This window comes from Callionymus lyra, chromosome 8 (assembly GCF_982586985.1).
Source record: "Callionymus lyra chromosome 8, fCalLyr1.hap1.1, whole genome shotgun sequence".
Lineage (NCBI taxonomy): Eukaryota > Metazoa > Chordata > Actinopteri > Syngnathiformes > Callionymidae > Callionymus > Callionymus lyra.
This window is the reverse complement of record NC_141825.1, coordinates 6,267,501-6,282,697: the sequence shown is the minus strand read 5'-3', so window position 1 is coordinate 6,282,697 and position 15,197 is coordinate 6,267,501. Positions and strand designations below refer to the sequence as shown.

At 39.8% G+C, this 15,197-nt stretch overlaps 1 protein-coding gene across 1 annotated transcript in view; it reads left to right on the top strand.

The window, feature by feature from the left end:
* The first annotated feature begins 1,157 nt into the window (after positions 1-1,157).
* kcnq1.2 (potassium voltage-gated channel, KQT-like subfamily, member 1.2) overlaps positions 1,158-15,197 on the top strand; it is a 164,717-nt gene continuing 150,677 nt past the window's right edge. The window contains exons 1-3 of the mRNA XM_087797151.1: positions 1,158-1,239; positions 1,328-1,354; positions 2,655-3,203. Of these exons, the coding sequence (XP_087653277.1) occupies positions 2,716-3,203 (488 nt within the window). The 5' untranslated portion in view covers positions 1,158-1,239; positions 1,328-1,354; positions 2,655-2,715. The remainder of the gene's footprint in view (positions 1,240-1,327; positions 1,355-2,654; positions 3,204-15,197) is intronic.

Genomic DNA, 15,197 nt, shown 5'->3' with positions numbered 1-15,197 from the left:
CTGCTGCCCCCCAGAGGCACAACAGTGTAATTAAGTTACACATATTGCGTTATAATCAACGTATTATGAAGGAATTTGTTTAAAAAACAACACATAAAATAGCAAACATTATTATAAATATTATATTACAATTTAAATAGTAAAACAATTGGCGAGTCTGTGAGAAAGCAATTAATTTAAATTTATAGGAAAACACGACACCCTTTGATTTTATTTTAACGACCCCACTAATAAAATTAAACTTGAGTTATTTAATGATACTAGTTTTCATCTAAATAGCACCTTAAGTTATTTCCACCCGTGATTTCTAAACGGCCTCTTAGCGCCTCCTGCTGGCTAAAAAAAGGACTCGCGTGCTGCGTTTAAAGACCGGGCTAACTGAGTGCGTCTTGTTTGGCTAAGAACCGGATCGAAAACTCTTTTAAACGTAACTCTTGTTTTATTTAACTTAATAATTGTTGAATCCACTGAAGCTTCGGTTTCACTATCAAGCTGGAAACGGGTCGTTTTTTTAACGACGTCAACGTCGGACAAAGGTGAGTTTTTAACAGGTGTTTCGTCACGTTTTTTGCCTTTAAATGAGCGATTAACTTTATTTTAGGGAAACAAAATGTCCGTAGTTTGTCAATGTTTAGACGTTTGAGGGTATTTTCTGTGTCCGTCGTCATATTTGTTGATATTTCCGTTTTTTTTTGGTAATTTTGTTGCACATTCTTTTATAAATTTAAATAGTTTCATTGTGTTCTACATGTTGCATGTAAGTCGACAGTCTTGTGTTTCTCGTGTTTAAATGTATAAAGTTTACAAAATAAAACACAAGCTATTTTTTTTTTAAATCATAGAATTAATTAACGACTACTTTGTTTATATACATTGGCGTTAATGTATTTCCGTTCATTTTATTTTAATTTAATTTAACTTCCAATAAGATAGTTTTAATACTTGTATTGAAATTAATCTTTGAGTCTGAAGCATGAAAGTGCAATTTCCGAGCCGTCTTTGAACGCCTCATGTTTCCAGCCTCCAGGCAGCAGCAACGATGCACTTCAAAGACTGACGACCTGCTGACATCAGCCGCTTTCTGGACCCAAACCACTGCCTTTCCAGCTTCGAGGATACTTTAAATCGAACTTGCATCTCTACATGTTGCTCATCATCGCATGAACCAACACCTGGAAAGCTTACTTTTGTGGATAAATTAAGGTTTTTTTTGCATGTTTAGCTGCAAGACTCTGGAAGGTAAAGAGTTGTTGTTGTTGTTGTTGTTATGAAGTTGACAGACATTGTGCAATGACTGGGATCTCTCTCTCTCTCTCTCTCGTGGCAGGTGAAGGATTGAGCAAGGACCAACAAGGTAAAGTGACCGGCACCCTAATCTCACTTACTGAAGCATATATTTAATTTCAAGTTCAACACCAGGGTCAGTTTGGAAAGTCAACACTGGTAACAGTAGAGTCCCCCGGCATCCTGCCGCTCATTGTCTGTGTCCTGAATGTGTCGATTTAGAGGCAGAAACTTTATCTGGAGGCAGACAAGGGAGCGTGTGCCTCCTGTCATCGGCTCGTACACAGTCGGGGACGGGTCTGGACGCAGGGGTGGGGGGTACGACCGCCGCTAATTAGTCGGACCCTTTTGTGCCCTCGGACTTTTTCCGTCCCTTTCGAGGGGAAACATCAGTCCGTCTGTCAAAGCCGCTGAGATGCGAGGAGGTGCTTCATTACCTTCAGATGTCGATAGTCCAGGTGACAACAACGTGGCAGATGGAAACTTTGGGAGGTCGTAAAGTCTTTTTACACACTTTTGTAATGTGACATTATTCAGGAAAAAGACTAAAATTTGTCTAAAAATATGTTTACAGGAATATGTCTTTTATAGGATTTGAATGCTTAAAACTTTACTAAACTAGTTGGTAAAAGATTTTTTAAACAATGTAGCTGTCTTGGAGCTTGATTTCTATATTGTATTTTTGTATTTCTTCTGCTTACACTTCACTTTTGTATTTATTTTGAGATATTCTTGGTCATTACGTCCACATTTATGTTTTTGGATCATGAATCCGATTTAATTTTTTTAATTTAATTCATTTCCTTTCATCTCTATATATATTTTTATTGGATCCCTACTTGTCTCATATTCGTTTTATTTCTTTGTTTGGGTTAAATAGATTTAAAATACTAAATGTGAAATACTTTAGGGTTTATTTAAGAACCTTTACATTTTTTAAAATTCAAATAATAAATACAATTAATTTGTTTTCGACGCATTAGGTTGGATTGAAATGCCAATCATATTCATTTGAACTTCAGATCAATAATCAATTTTTACTTTTGGTTTGTTATGTACAGAAGGCACAAAGATTATTGGTCCACAGTTTGTTACCTAAACTAATAAGAAGAGAGTGCAGACAGGGAGGATGTATTCGCAACTAGAGTGAGAGGGTTCACACTTTTCTTGTCCTCTAAAATGAAATCGAGGCGGCGAATCGGAAAGCTAGTCTCAGTACGAACTGACGATTCAATCTCTTTGTTTCCATCGGTGTCTGTCGCCGATCAACGCTCCCACTTTGTTCTGTCACTTGAGCTCGTTTTCAGTTTCACACTCTTCACTCATCGCAGACTCTCATGTTACTCTCCTCTCTCTCTCTCTCGCTATAGTCATGGCCCCCCCCACCTCTGTTGGACTCACCTGACGCTCTTCTGAAGTCGCCCCCGAAACATGGGGGAACGTCGGGCGCACTCCTTCCACATGACCTGCCACGTGCAGCGGGACTATGGCAGCAGGATGTCCAGCTCCTTCATAAGCTGCCACCCCAACGGGTACGCCGACACCAACCTCAGCATGGACCAGGACCTGGACTCGGACGTCCCGGCGACCCCTCCGGTACCCTCCAAAGCCCGCCTCTCCCTGCGCGCCCCTCCGCCCGGACGCTACTCTCCTGTTTCACTGGAACTGGACCCTGCGGCGGTGAATAATGGATCACGCTTCCCCTTCAGCGCGACCGCCGACGCAACGAACCCAGCCCTGCAGATCACACCCGGGCAGCCCTTGATCGCCTCCATCCCGGCAGCTATCCCGCACTCCAGCTGGCTACATTCTCAAAAGGATTTCCAAAGTCCCTACGTCCAGACTAGCATGCAGGGGGATGTCTACAACTTCCTGGAGAGACCTGCTGGACTACGATGCTTCCTCTACCACTTCCTGGTGTGAGTACCTCTTTCTTTTTTCTTCACCTGCTGATGACGCCACGTGTTGATTTCCCCTTGAAGATGTCGGTGAGCCTTTAAACTAATATTTCTAATGATGCACAAGATAAAAAATGTCATTTTCCTGCTTCAAATATTCACTTATACTTGTATATTCAATATAATCAGCAGTTTATTCACGATGAAGGGATGAAAATCAGATTTTTTTAAGTAGTTCTATGTGTGGTCATTGGGTACATAACAATATCCGGCATATAAACACATCATAGAGGGAGACCTCGGAGAACAAGTGGCGGCTCGAGAGGCCGATCGTGGCTACGAAAACCAGGGTTCTCGATGTTGGAAACAGGCTGTTTGTTTTGAAAGTGATAATTCACCCGAAATTAAAACTTCACTCATTTTCTACTCTCATGTAAACTAATGTTGGTATTATTTTCAGAGTAATCTGTTCTTTTCAGAGTTATAGACAAAAATGTTTGTTCATTTTAATGTAGAGACTGGAGCTCAGTTGTCTTCACCTTCGTCTAAATGTAATTTATACTTGTCAAGATCTTTCACAGACCAGGGTCAGAAAGCAATGAAACCAAAGTTAAAATACATACTTTAAAAGGTCAAGACAACATAGAGACAAACACAGGAGCAACAAGAAAGTTAAGAAAAAGCACAAATAAGAATGTCTGTAGATGTTTCTTGAAGGAGTCAGTAGATCATCAAACACAGAGATTGTTCCAAAGCTTAGGAGCAACAGTCTGGAAGGATTTCTCTCCTCTGGTCTGGAAGCGTGTTCAGGAACCATCAGTAGATTCTGATCCACAGACCTCAGAGCCCGAGCTGAGGTGTAAGGCTGGATCAGATCACTGATGGATGGGGGAGCCTGACCATGAATAGATCTGAAAGTAAGAACCAGAATTTTAAAATTCATACTGAAAGAAACTGGCAGCCAGTGAAGAGTTTTAAGGATCGGAGAAATGTGAGTTCTTCTACTAGAGCGGCTCAGAATTCTGGCTGCAGTTTTGTATGAACTGCAGGCGAGACAGATCCTTCTTGTTAAGACACCAAAATAAACTGTTACAATAGTCTAAACGAGAAGATACAAACACATGGATTACAAGCTCCAGATCATGTTGTGACATCATCAAAAACACCCAAATACCTCCATACTGCTTGACGTCGACACGTGTTTAGAGAAAATAAAATGAAACAAGCAAGCTTTTTGTGTCCAACGTCGATACCAGGAGATTGTGCTAGATTTCCCTGGAGTGTTTCCTCTCTATGTAGCATGTTAGCCTTTTAGCTTCCGCTACAAACACATTTTAAATATAGACTTGTTTCATTTTTTTTGTTTGAAAAACAATTTCCAATGTCGAGTCTTCAATCCAAGAGGGACGTTTTTAAGTACTTTTTGGGCAAAGATGAAGATGAAGACGAAGATAACTGAGCTCCAGTCTCTACCTTTTTGTTTATAACTCTAAAAAAAGAACAGATTACTCTGAAAATAATCGACATAAGTCGATATGAGGGTGAGTAGAAAATGAAGTTTGAATTTTGAGTGAAATCTCGCTTAAATTTTTAGTCTTTTCACGGTTTCTTGAAAAGCTTTTACAGCTACCACCGCTGTGTCGTATTTGTTCAATCTCTGCCCCTGCGAAGAACGACCAACTGGGGAAGACATTATTGATCAGGCAGTGATGGGGCCAGCCTTGGGTCCTTCTGATAAGACCTGCAAACAATTTCCCCAATTTCATTAAACCATCAGATCTTTTTATCAATCAGATTTGTTATCGGTCAAACAATACTCGCTGGTTACGACCAGGACCGGGTCTAGGCAGGGGCAAGAGGGGGCCTGGCCCCCTCAAATAAATGTTGTGCCCCCTCAAACTTACATGTAAGTAAGTAAGTAACAGCACAATGCCCCCTCAAGATTTGTGGCTGCACCCTCATACATGCCTGTCTAGACCCGGCCCTGGTTACGACGTGAATTAGAAAAGTCATCTCGTGCCTCCGGGCCGGAGCTGCTCTCTCTGTAATCACACATAGTGCTGCCGTGTCGTCCGGTATTATGTTCTGGTTCCCAGTAACCCAAGTCGCTGCTGCTCGCAGTTCAAAGTAGATCACCAGAAGGCGGGTCACGGTGATCTGGTCAGGCACACCTGTGACCCCCCCACAGGAAGCTCCTCGCTGTCATGTTGAAGAACTCGCGTGCTGGTAGTTACTCCTCAGAGTTACAGTCTTGTTCTCTTATTGTTATATTGTCACGTTGATTTGTTAATTGGAAAAATCTTGAGTTTGACACGTGTATAAATATTTAAAATAACAGATTAATACAATTTAACTGGTTACATGTTCTTGTCATTGGGTACATGTCACACTGTGTTGAGACCTTTTATTTATGTTATTGTCAGAAAAAGGTAACTTGTCCAAAGCAAAACAGTTTTTAATAAACAAAATCAGAAATAAAATAGCTTTCTTTGATCATTACTTCTTCAAGTTAACCTCAAGATGCCAGGATTTCTTTTGAAGTGTGAATAGAATCTACTGTACGTCGAAGAGTCAAAGAATATGTTGTAAACTTTATTTTTCCATCAACCATTGGATCTATGTTCAACCTGTCGATGGCGACTCAAAAAACAATATCACAGTCAAACGCCCAAAATGTGTTTACCCACAGGGTAAGATGTTAGGATTTCTATTTTCTAAATTGTTATTGAACACATAATATTATATATTCATGGTATTGTCATTTTGTTAATACTATTTTAGATTGTATTAGAAAACTAAGTGATAGTAATAAGTTGAACTAAAATTCCAAATTAATGTATTATTTACATTAAAAAGATTTATCCTGTCATTCATTTATTTACTTTCTTTCTTTATAATTAAATACAAAGATTCAACAATGATTCTTAACAACTTTTTTATGTATGTTTCAAACTTTTTATCTTAGCAGAATATTACTATTATTAAAATCACTTTTTTTGTTTTTGTTTCCACACAGTTATCTAATGTAATTCTTAAACGGTATTGCACAACACTCAAAAAATAATTGAATTAAATAATTATTGTTGTTTTCTATCCTAAGCTTTAATTGGAAAAATAAATAATAATCCCACCCTAATTCAACATGTTCCTAACTAGCGGTAACCTAGCAACGTAACACTTCCTGTCTCTGGAAATGTCAGTCAGTAGCAGGGCCGGGTCTAGGCAGGGGCAAGAGGGGGCCTGGCCCCCTCAAATAAATGTTGTGCCCCCTCAAACTTACATGTAAGTAAGTAAGTAAGTAAGTAACGGCACAATGCCCCCTCGAGATTTGTGGCTGCCCCCTCATACATGCCTGTCTAGACCCGGCCCTGGTCAGTAGTATTTCTTAACATTTTTTATCAAGAAAAACAGTTGAAATAACTATAACATGGGATTCCTTGACTCTGTTTCAAGTTTGGTTGAAAAGTTTTTACCGTCGTTTCCGTCACTTCGATGTTTGAGTCGATGCCTGAGAAGCATGAGTTCATGCCGTGCACTAGAGCGCCACCTGGTGGTCCATAACATGTATTTATGTTAATAACAAACACAATGAAGGAGAGTTTTCCAAGAACGTGGTCGAGACTTGACAAATAAATATATTTCTTCTCTTCATTTCAACTTTTTGTCCAATTAAAAACTTTATATTTTACTCTCTTTTAACTTAGGAATGACCGTTTTTAAGGGTCAACAGGAAGAGTCAACGCGTGTTTTTGTTGGGAGGAATTGTCTTTGCCTTTTCTTGTGGGACGTTTGGGTCCCGACATGGCGCCGAGCTCTGAGGATTTAGAGCAGATTATAAGAGAATATGAATAAGCGTTTAATCTAAAGTCGCCTGCTGAACTGTGCTCGTGTAGACTGGCGGCAACTTCTTTCATAAAATGTACTTTTGTTTATTTTGTGGCTCCAGAGTCTTACCCTGATTTAAATGTTTTCGCGCTAACGTATTTGACTCGGTAGCTTCTGGGATTACTTGGATCCACGTCGTCCTCCGGAATAAAAGTATTCAAATTTAGTATTTTTTTTATCCTGGTTTACGCATTTTGAAGGATTAGTAGAGATGAATGTTGGAAGAAGAAAAATAATGGGAGGAGAAGAAGAGAAGAGAAGAAGAGAAGAAGAGAAGAGAAGAAGAGAAGAAGAGAAGAAGAGGAGAAGAGGAGAAGAGGAGAAGAGGAGAGGAGGAGAGGAGGAGAAGAAAGTCTTTGGACATGTCTGCTTTAGATTCTTGTCGTGTAAAGTTTTATTGATGAAGGAATTGACAAAAAAGAATGTTGGACATGTTTAGTTTGAGTTGAAGGACCTGGAAAAAGAAGACGAGTAGGAAAAGATTACAAAGAGGAAGAGAAGAGGATAAGGAGTAGAGGATGGACGAATACATGTAGGAAAAGAGGAAGAAAAAAGGTGTAGAAATGTAGATTAGAAAAAGAAGAAAATAGGAAGGAGGATAAGTTAGTGGTATAAGAGGAGGAAAATAAGAAATAATGGGAAAAGAAAAAAAATAAAAACACGGGATAAAATTAAGAGAAAAGGAAGAGGAGTAGTGAAGTAATAAAAGAGGAGGCAAGTTAGTTGGAAGAAGGGCATACGGGTTATTAGGAGGAGAAGAAGATTTTGGAAGAGGGGAAAAGGAGGAGGAAGACGAGGGAAAGTAGGAAGAAATTGGATGAGGAAAAGAAGGTGGAGGAAGAAGGAAATGATGGAGGAAAGACGAGGATGTGGAGAAAGATGAGAGGCAGCAGAAATAAGAGTAGAAGAAGGAGAAGAAAAACGACATCATGACTGTGCCGGTCAAGAGTGTTCGTTTACAGATGGACTCGGTGTCGACTCAGAAGTTCCTTCTCCTCGTCCCCGTGAGTGAGAAGCTCCAGTGTTTGTCCGGGATGTTTCTCCGTGATCCGGTCCTCGAACATTAAACCCTCGGATGCTGAGCCTCCTTCAAGTCACGCCGGCTCGTCTAAGGCTGCGACAGGTGTCACTCCTAATCTGACTGATCTGCCAGATCATCGCCAACGACGGAGCGATCGTGTCGTCCGAATATATTGAACGGTTGGATAGATCTTAATCCTGCACTACTTTTATCTATATTTACATTTATATACATTCTCACCTATTTATATTCTTTCTTTTCTTCCAAATGTTTACAGCAAACTACCTCAAAATTCAATGCTGTGACATTGACATTTCATTGTCAGTTTCACTTTTGTGTTTTCTGTGCGATGACAATAAACGTCTAAGTCTATCTAATGTTAGTAATTAAAAAATACATTTTGTAAATCAAATATAGATATGACTTGGATTTCACTCAGAACGCTGACTCTTCAAGAATGGTATCTTAGTTTATTGGCAAGAAGTGTTACAATACGTATCGCGATACAGCGTCAACAATGCGATATATTGTGATACTGTAGTAACAAGGATATATGTGTAGTTTTGTCGATTACTTGACTCTGGTGTTGCAGAATTTACAGACCACATGACTCTTGACTGATTTCATTTGTTTTCAAACAAAAAATATGTCCGAACATCAGCTTTTAAAAGCTGCTGGACTCACTGTATCCTCTCGTCCTCAGTCATTGCCAGGATCTCGCTGAGTTTCACTTTACCTTAAGCCTTGGGGGACGTAATGACTACCGCCGTCTAGCGGAAACAAGTTTTACTGCAACACTGAAATTAACTAACCTATTAAATATTTGCTTGTTAATTGTTTATAATATGTAATTATTTTATTTTATACACTCACTATATATCGTGCAGCCCAAGTATCAATATTTTCTCGCAGTCAAAATGTTCCCAAAAAAGGGAAGCAAACGATCAGCCACTTCAATTTGGCTCTGAACAAAAATGACTCTGCGCATCTGTTGCTGACTCATTCATTTTTTATGAATGTCTGATCAAAAAGCTTTTTTTGATGCTGCAGGACTGGGTCACGCAGCCATTAGCAAACCTTATTTAGCTGCTGCCAAAACCCCTGGGATCTGATTAAAACAAAACAGCTGGAGCTTTCGTGAGTATGATTGACTGCAGATCTGGACGGCGTCACCAAAACATGAACCGGGCGATCTAATTCTGGAACGGTAGCACGCTTTGGTCCGGCATTAATTCAACTTTAAAACCACTTTTATTTCACCAATGTTCAGGTGATGAATGTTCTGTAGATCAACCTTAACCTTATCCTCGCCCTGACCTTCCTTTGACCTTCTAAATCTTTGGCGTGACAATGGAAAATTAATTATTTTTTTGTCTAATCCTCATATACAACATTTCATGACGTTTAAAAGCTTCTCCTCGACATAAAGGATCAATCTTTACTGCAGAGATTTACTGGGGAAAAAAAATGAATCGCGTAGATTTAACTGGTTCGGTTTGTAATCTTCATGAGCAGAGACTAGTTGATGAAAAGGTTAGAAGGATCACAACCTAAAAGAGGCCCTGGTTCTCCAGTTCAAAAGGGGGTGCAAACAAAGTACCTTTTTTTAAAAAAAACAACCTTAGACATAAATATTAGAGTTATTCATTTATCATTGAGCAGTAATTCATCTTTACAGTGCAATAACGAACAATCGGCAGTAGATTTTGGACATTAAATGTACAAATGTATATTTTTAAATATCATTGTTTCTGTAGTAAATGTCCTCAATTGGTTATTGGAAATTGTCACCTTTTTTTTTTTTTTATAAGTAATTTTCAAATTGTAGATTCTAAATGTATAAAGATACAAAGTTGTGGGGTGGATAAAATAAAACAAAGTTATCAAAGGATTCTTTAAAAAAAAAAAATCTCCCTTGATATAAAAGTTAAATACATTTTTAAAACATTTTAACCGTTTGAATCCATCATGTGTAACGGGTTAGTAAGCTTTCATTTTAACAAACATATCCACCCAATAAAATTGTCAAATGAATCGGATTAGATTGTGCGAGCAAGTCTGCTTGCGACCTTGGCTCTTGCAAGGGTTTGATTTAGTCGAACGCAGTCTTTGATGTCATTTAAAGAAACAGTTATAGCTGAAAAGTGTTATGGGGAGTTTGAACTATGGGATGGTCATAAATCTTTTTTCTTTTACATTCTTTTTAAAGTTCAACTTAAGTTTGTGTTGTTGTGATGTGTGACTCTATTGTATCATCAGTGTGTGTTTGTACAAAACTCTCTTTTCATTGAAATATTGACATTAGAAAATGATCTTAAGCTCTGCCCACTTAAAACGCTTTGTTTTTCTGGAGATTAAATCTTGTTGACCATAACCACACACACTCTGCTGTCATTGGTAAAACATGAAGGTTTGACACCGCGCGCCATCAATCCAGGAAGTCTCCACCTCCAATGGACTCGTTGTATAAACAAAGTGGTGTCGGGATTACAGCTGGCTGGAGGAGGAGTTAAGTTAAGTCATAATGGACTCTCGTAACCTCTCGTTCGCCCAGATTTCAGAGCAACATTATAAAGTAATAAGTTGAAAACATGGTCATGATGAGGGACTTACTGCATCTTGGAGAGAAGAACATTTACTACATGTCAGGAGAGTTGATCTTTTAATGACATTTAAATCGCAGTCCGAGTCGAGGGTCACTTGAAAGGTCATCCTCAGATATGACTCGTAACACGCCAATTATTATTATATTTTTTCCCCTGGAAGCTCAAACATCTGCTTCCATATTTCTTTGAATTCCCTGCACCAGGTTTTGGAAAATGATTCCAGTAAGTGTTTACATGTATAATCCCCGCTTGCAGGAATCATGCACATAAGGTCAACTAGTTATACAACTACTTTGAAAAACGATTAAATCTCTGAGCCAACTCGACAACAAGAACGTTCTCTCTGGCCGACGACTTTTGTTCCCTGGTAATTTAGTTTGACACATTAAGTGTAAGAAACATGTTTAGTGACGCCAGCAGTGACTCCGAACTAAAACAGGAAGTCTTTATTAGCCCTGAAGCCCTTTTCTACCAGTCCCCGGGTACCAGTTTCTCATCGTCCAATTCTTCGACCGACAAATTGCCCGGGTCGTCACCGATTCTGGACGTTGCGAGAGAACGATGGCGAACCTCTTCATTGACCCCCTCCTTCCCGCCCTCGGAGGGGCTTAGGGTGGATTACAGCGCATCAGCCGTCAGCCTCAAAACATGGATATTCCATCCCGGCTAAGCCTCTCTCTTGTCCACCAAATACTTGTAGAATCGACGTAAATCTTCTTATGAATGGAGCTGAGAACTGCGGCAGCAGGTTGCACTCGTGCGGGGGTGACTCACCTACAGGTTCAGATCTTTGTCTAGACTCGAGAGCCTTATCTACATCCTGCAGCCGGTGTCGTTCATTGGTTTACAGTAACTAAAACATATTTGCACCAATGGAACCTAAATATAAATAAAAAAAGTGTAAGTTGGGTTGTTAGTGTATTCCCTGTCCATTGTGAGTCTCAAGTAACCCCGGAGTGTCGCAAACCCTCTTAGAAGTTTCTTTCATTTGGGTTGTAGCCTTTACTAGAAGTCCTGCCAGCAGCCGTCATCATAACACAATCCACGGTAGGGTCTTCCTTTTACACATGTTGTTGGGATCACGCGATTACATGGTTCTTTACTGTGGACCTGTTGAGAGTGTGATACCCGACCAAGTGCACAATGCGCGAAATATCACGCAAACCCCTCTTCAAAGAACATTTGAGAGATGGGACTATTAGCTTGGGTACTTCTGTGGCACTTTAGGTGAGACGATGCTTGCAGGGTAGAAATATTGCGTCGTTTGGTATAGGTTTACCTGGGTCCTGATGAGAGCCCGTAAACCTGAGCACATCACCCCCGTCCTTCAATCATCTCTCTGGGTCCCTGTCTCATCCCAGGATAAACTTTAAAATCCTGCTACTACTCATAAATGCGTCCCTACAGTCACCCTATAGTCCACCACTCGCACCCTTAGATCCACAAACACCCTGTTTCTCCAGGTCCCCAGAACTAAGCAGTCCACCATGGGAGACTGAGATCTTCTCAGCTGCACCATGCTTCTGGAACACCCTTCTACCTGAACTGCGGGCCACTAAGAGCCTGGACTCTTTTACAAAAAGGCTTTTGTAAATAGTAACTAGTAATTTTGTAATAGAAAAGCTTTTCTATTCAAAATTTTTTAGGATTGTTAATTTGAAAAATGACTTTTGATCGTTTTTTTTAGACTCTACTGTTGCAATTTTGGATCATTTATGACGAAAAGTTCAATGTAAATAAAGTGTATGTCTCCAGAAGAACCCAAAGGTTTTTTGGAAGGAGAAGTCTTGGCCTCCAATACTGTGGGACCTGTGATGGGCAGATAGAAAAGTTTATACTTCAAAAAGTCAAGATAATGTTTTCTATGGAGCTATTCAAAAGTCTTTAACGGTCAACTGGTTCACCTTCTGCAAGGGTCGCTAAGGTGGTGTTAGATTGTTTTCCATGATGACGTCTGGTCAGATTCATACTCTAGTGGTCAGAGAAGCACATTTGTCTCCTGACCAGTGTTGAGAATCTGATCCCTTCATCTCGATAAGATTAGAATAAATCGATCTAATCTTATTTTTTCCTTCTGAACCTTCAAGAATTATTTCTTGATGGAGGTGTTGCTGTCATGACCAGGACACAGTAGAAAGATCGATTTAAGAAGACCCTTTGAGCTCTTTAGGGGGTATAAAGAAAGTTTTTTTTTAGGGGGCGAAAAGTCTTGAGTGTCTCAAATCACACACTTGCGTACTCAAACTTAGTATTATTTTTTTGGGTGGATAAGAACGTCTCAATTCTCAATTCTGAGTATTCAAGTAACTGAGTATGGATCAATGGACACTTTCTACACTAAACGGCTCCATCTTCGCCTGACGTCGACGTTGTAAACGGAAGTTACGTCATATATATATATATATATATATATATGACATAATATATATATATATATATTATATATATATATATATACAGTATATATGAATATACCTACAGGTGCATTTTCAGCAGCAGTAGGAGGATGACACATCTTTGGTGCTAAAACCTTGCCAATATTTTCACAAACGTGCTGCCAGCAGGTGTCGCTAGTGTTCCTACTGGTGGTTGAAATCATCGTTAAATAGAAGTAGAAGAAGAAGCTGTCGTGTAATTTCCTATTAGTGTGTAGCAGCAGAGTTTGATTTGAGACATACTATTTGTCAAGAATTTGTTACTAGTTAGTATATACACTATCCTGATGTATACTAACCGCCAGTGCACTAAGAGAAGTATGTGATTTGAGGCACTGGCCTCCACTTTGACCACTACCCTGACACCTGACCTCTGGTCGGAAAATATGAAAGATAACCATTGAAACACAGTCGCAGTATCATATTTTTATGAAGCCGTGCAGCTATGTAGTGTATTGGATATGTCTTGAAATGGAGCACTTCTCCAAGTGCACTGCCTTACACAGTGCAAATATTTGGACAGCGTAGTACTGTCTCAAATCAAACTCTGCTGCTACACACTTACAGGAAATGACTCGACAGCTTCTTCTTCTACTACTTTTGAACACTGATTGAAACACTATCACTGACACTTGACAGTGGTTTTTGTCAATCGCAACAAGTTATTAAGTTGTGTTTCATTGTATTATAACTGTTGCCGTGTTGTTTTGCGGTAAAATAAGTGTTTTCTTGAGACACTTAAGTCGGTATCTGCTCCGAAGACTCGAACGTCAGTGACGTAGCTTCAGTTTAGCGTCATCTACGTCACTCAGATGGAGCCGTTAAGCGTGGAAAGTGTCCATCGATCCACACTCAGTTTTCTGGCCATTTGAGTGCACCAAGTGCGCTAATCGGTGTGAGCGCACTTGTGTACTCAAAATACCAAGTTTAAGTGCAGGAGTGCGCGATTTAGGGACACGGCGATGGCGTTTTTTGTGTCCCACGATGATGTCTGGTTCAGATTCATTCATCAGGAAAAACCTGGACCACGAGGTCAGAGAAGCACATCTGCTCCCGACCGGAGGTGAAATCCGATCCCATTCATCTCATTAAGATAAGGATAAGATGGTTAAAGCAATTCTTCGCCGTTGATCTGGACACGACCACTCATAAGATTTGTGTCAAACACGATCAATCGATCTAGATCTTGCATTTTATTTAAGTCCGTCTTTACGAGTCGTTCACCGGTGGCTTCTGCCTTGATAACCATTTTTAATCTCAGTTCCTACACCAGGAGGAGGAACCACCTGTCTTTCTTCGTCCAGCAGCCAGATGTTGTCTGGCGCCGATTTATACGAACGGATTATCAAGATGGCCGACGGTTTACATCATATACGTCGACCATAAACCTGCGATCGCTGCTTATGAGGGATTACGGGCGGAATCAAGACACGACGTTAGATGTAAATAGTTTTAATCCGGACATGAATTCAAACATCTCAGCGTCCATGACATTATATCGTCTGTTTGAAGTGTAGTGTGTGTTCAAGCAGAATTGTCTCTTACGACACTTTCTCACCTTCTGTGCGTCACCAGAAGTGTTCACTGAAGAGATGTTGTGTTGTCATCATAAACATCTTTTCAGTGATTTATATAACGTTCCCAGCATATGGCGAGTGTAATCCAACCTATAGCCGCGCTTTGTGTACTTGTTGTGCGACGGCACGTAAGAGCACTTAAATACGTGCTTCCGTGGATTATTTCTGGCATCGTTAAAACGCACAACTCATTCTGCTCTTAATCTCCGCCGGGGACAGAAAAAACACTCGTTAAATCCGCTCTTCAAAAATTTGTTGTGACTTCAGCGGAAACTGTCTCGGGGACAATGTTGTTGTTTTTTCAGTGACACGAATGATTGGGAGCAGGTTTCAAACTTAACTTAAATATCTAATCTGGACTATATAGAAAAAAAAAGCAACTGTCATAAAAATCCCCTTATAAAGAGAATACAAAAACACACCAGTGAAAATGTTGACAGAAAATTTAGTAAAGTCTTCCAAATATATGTATATGTATATATATAATGTAT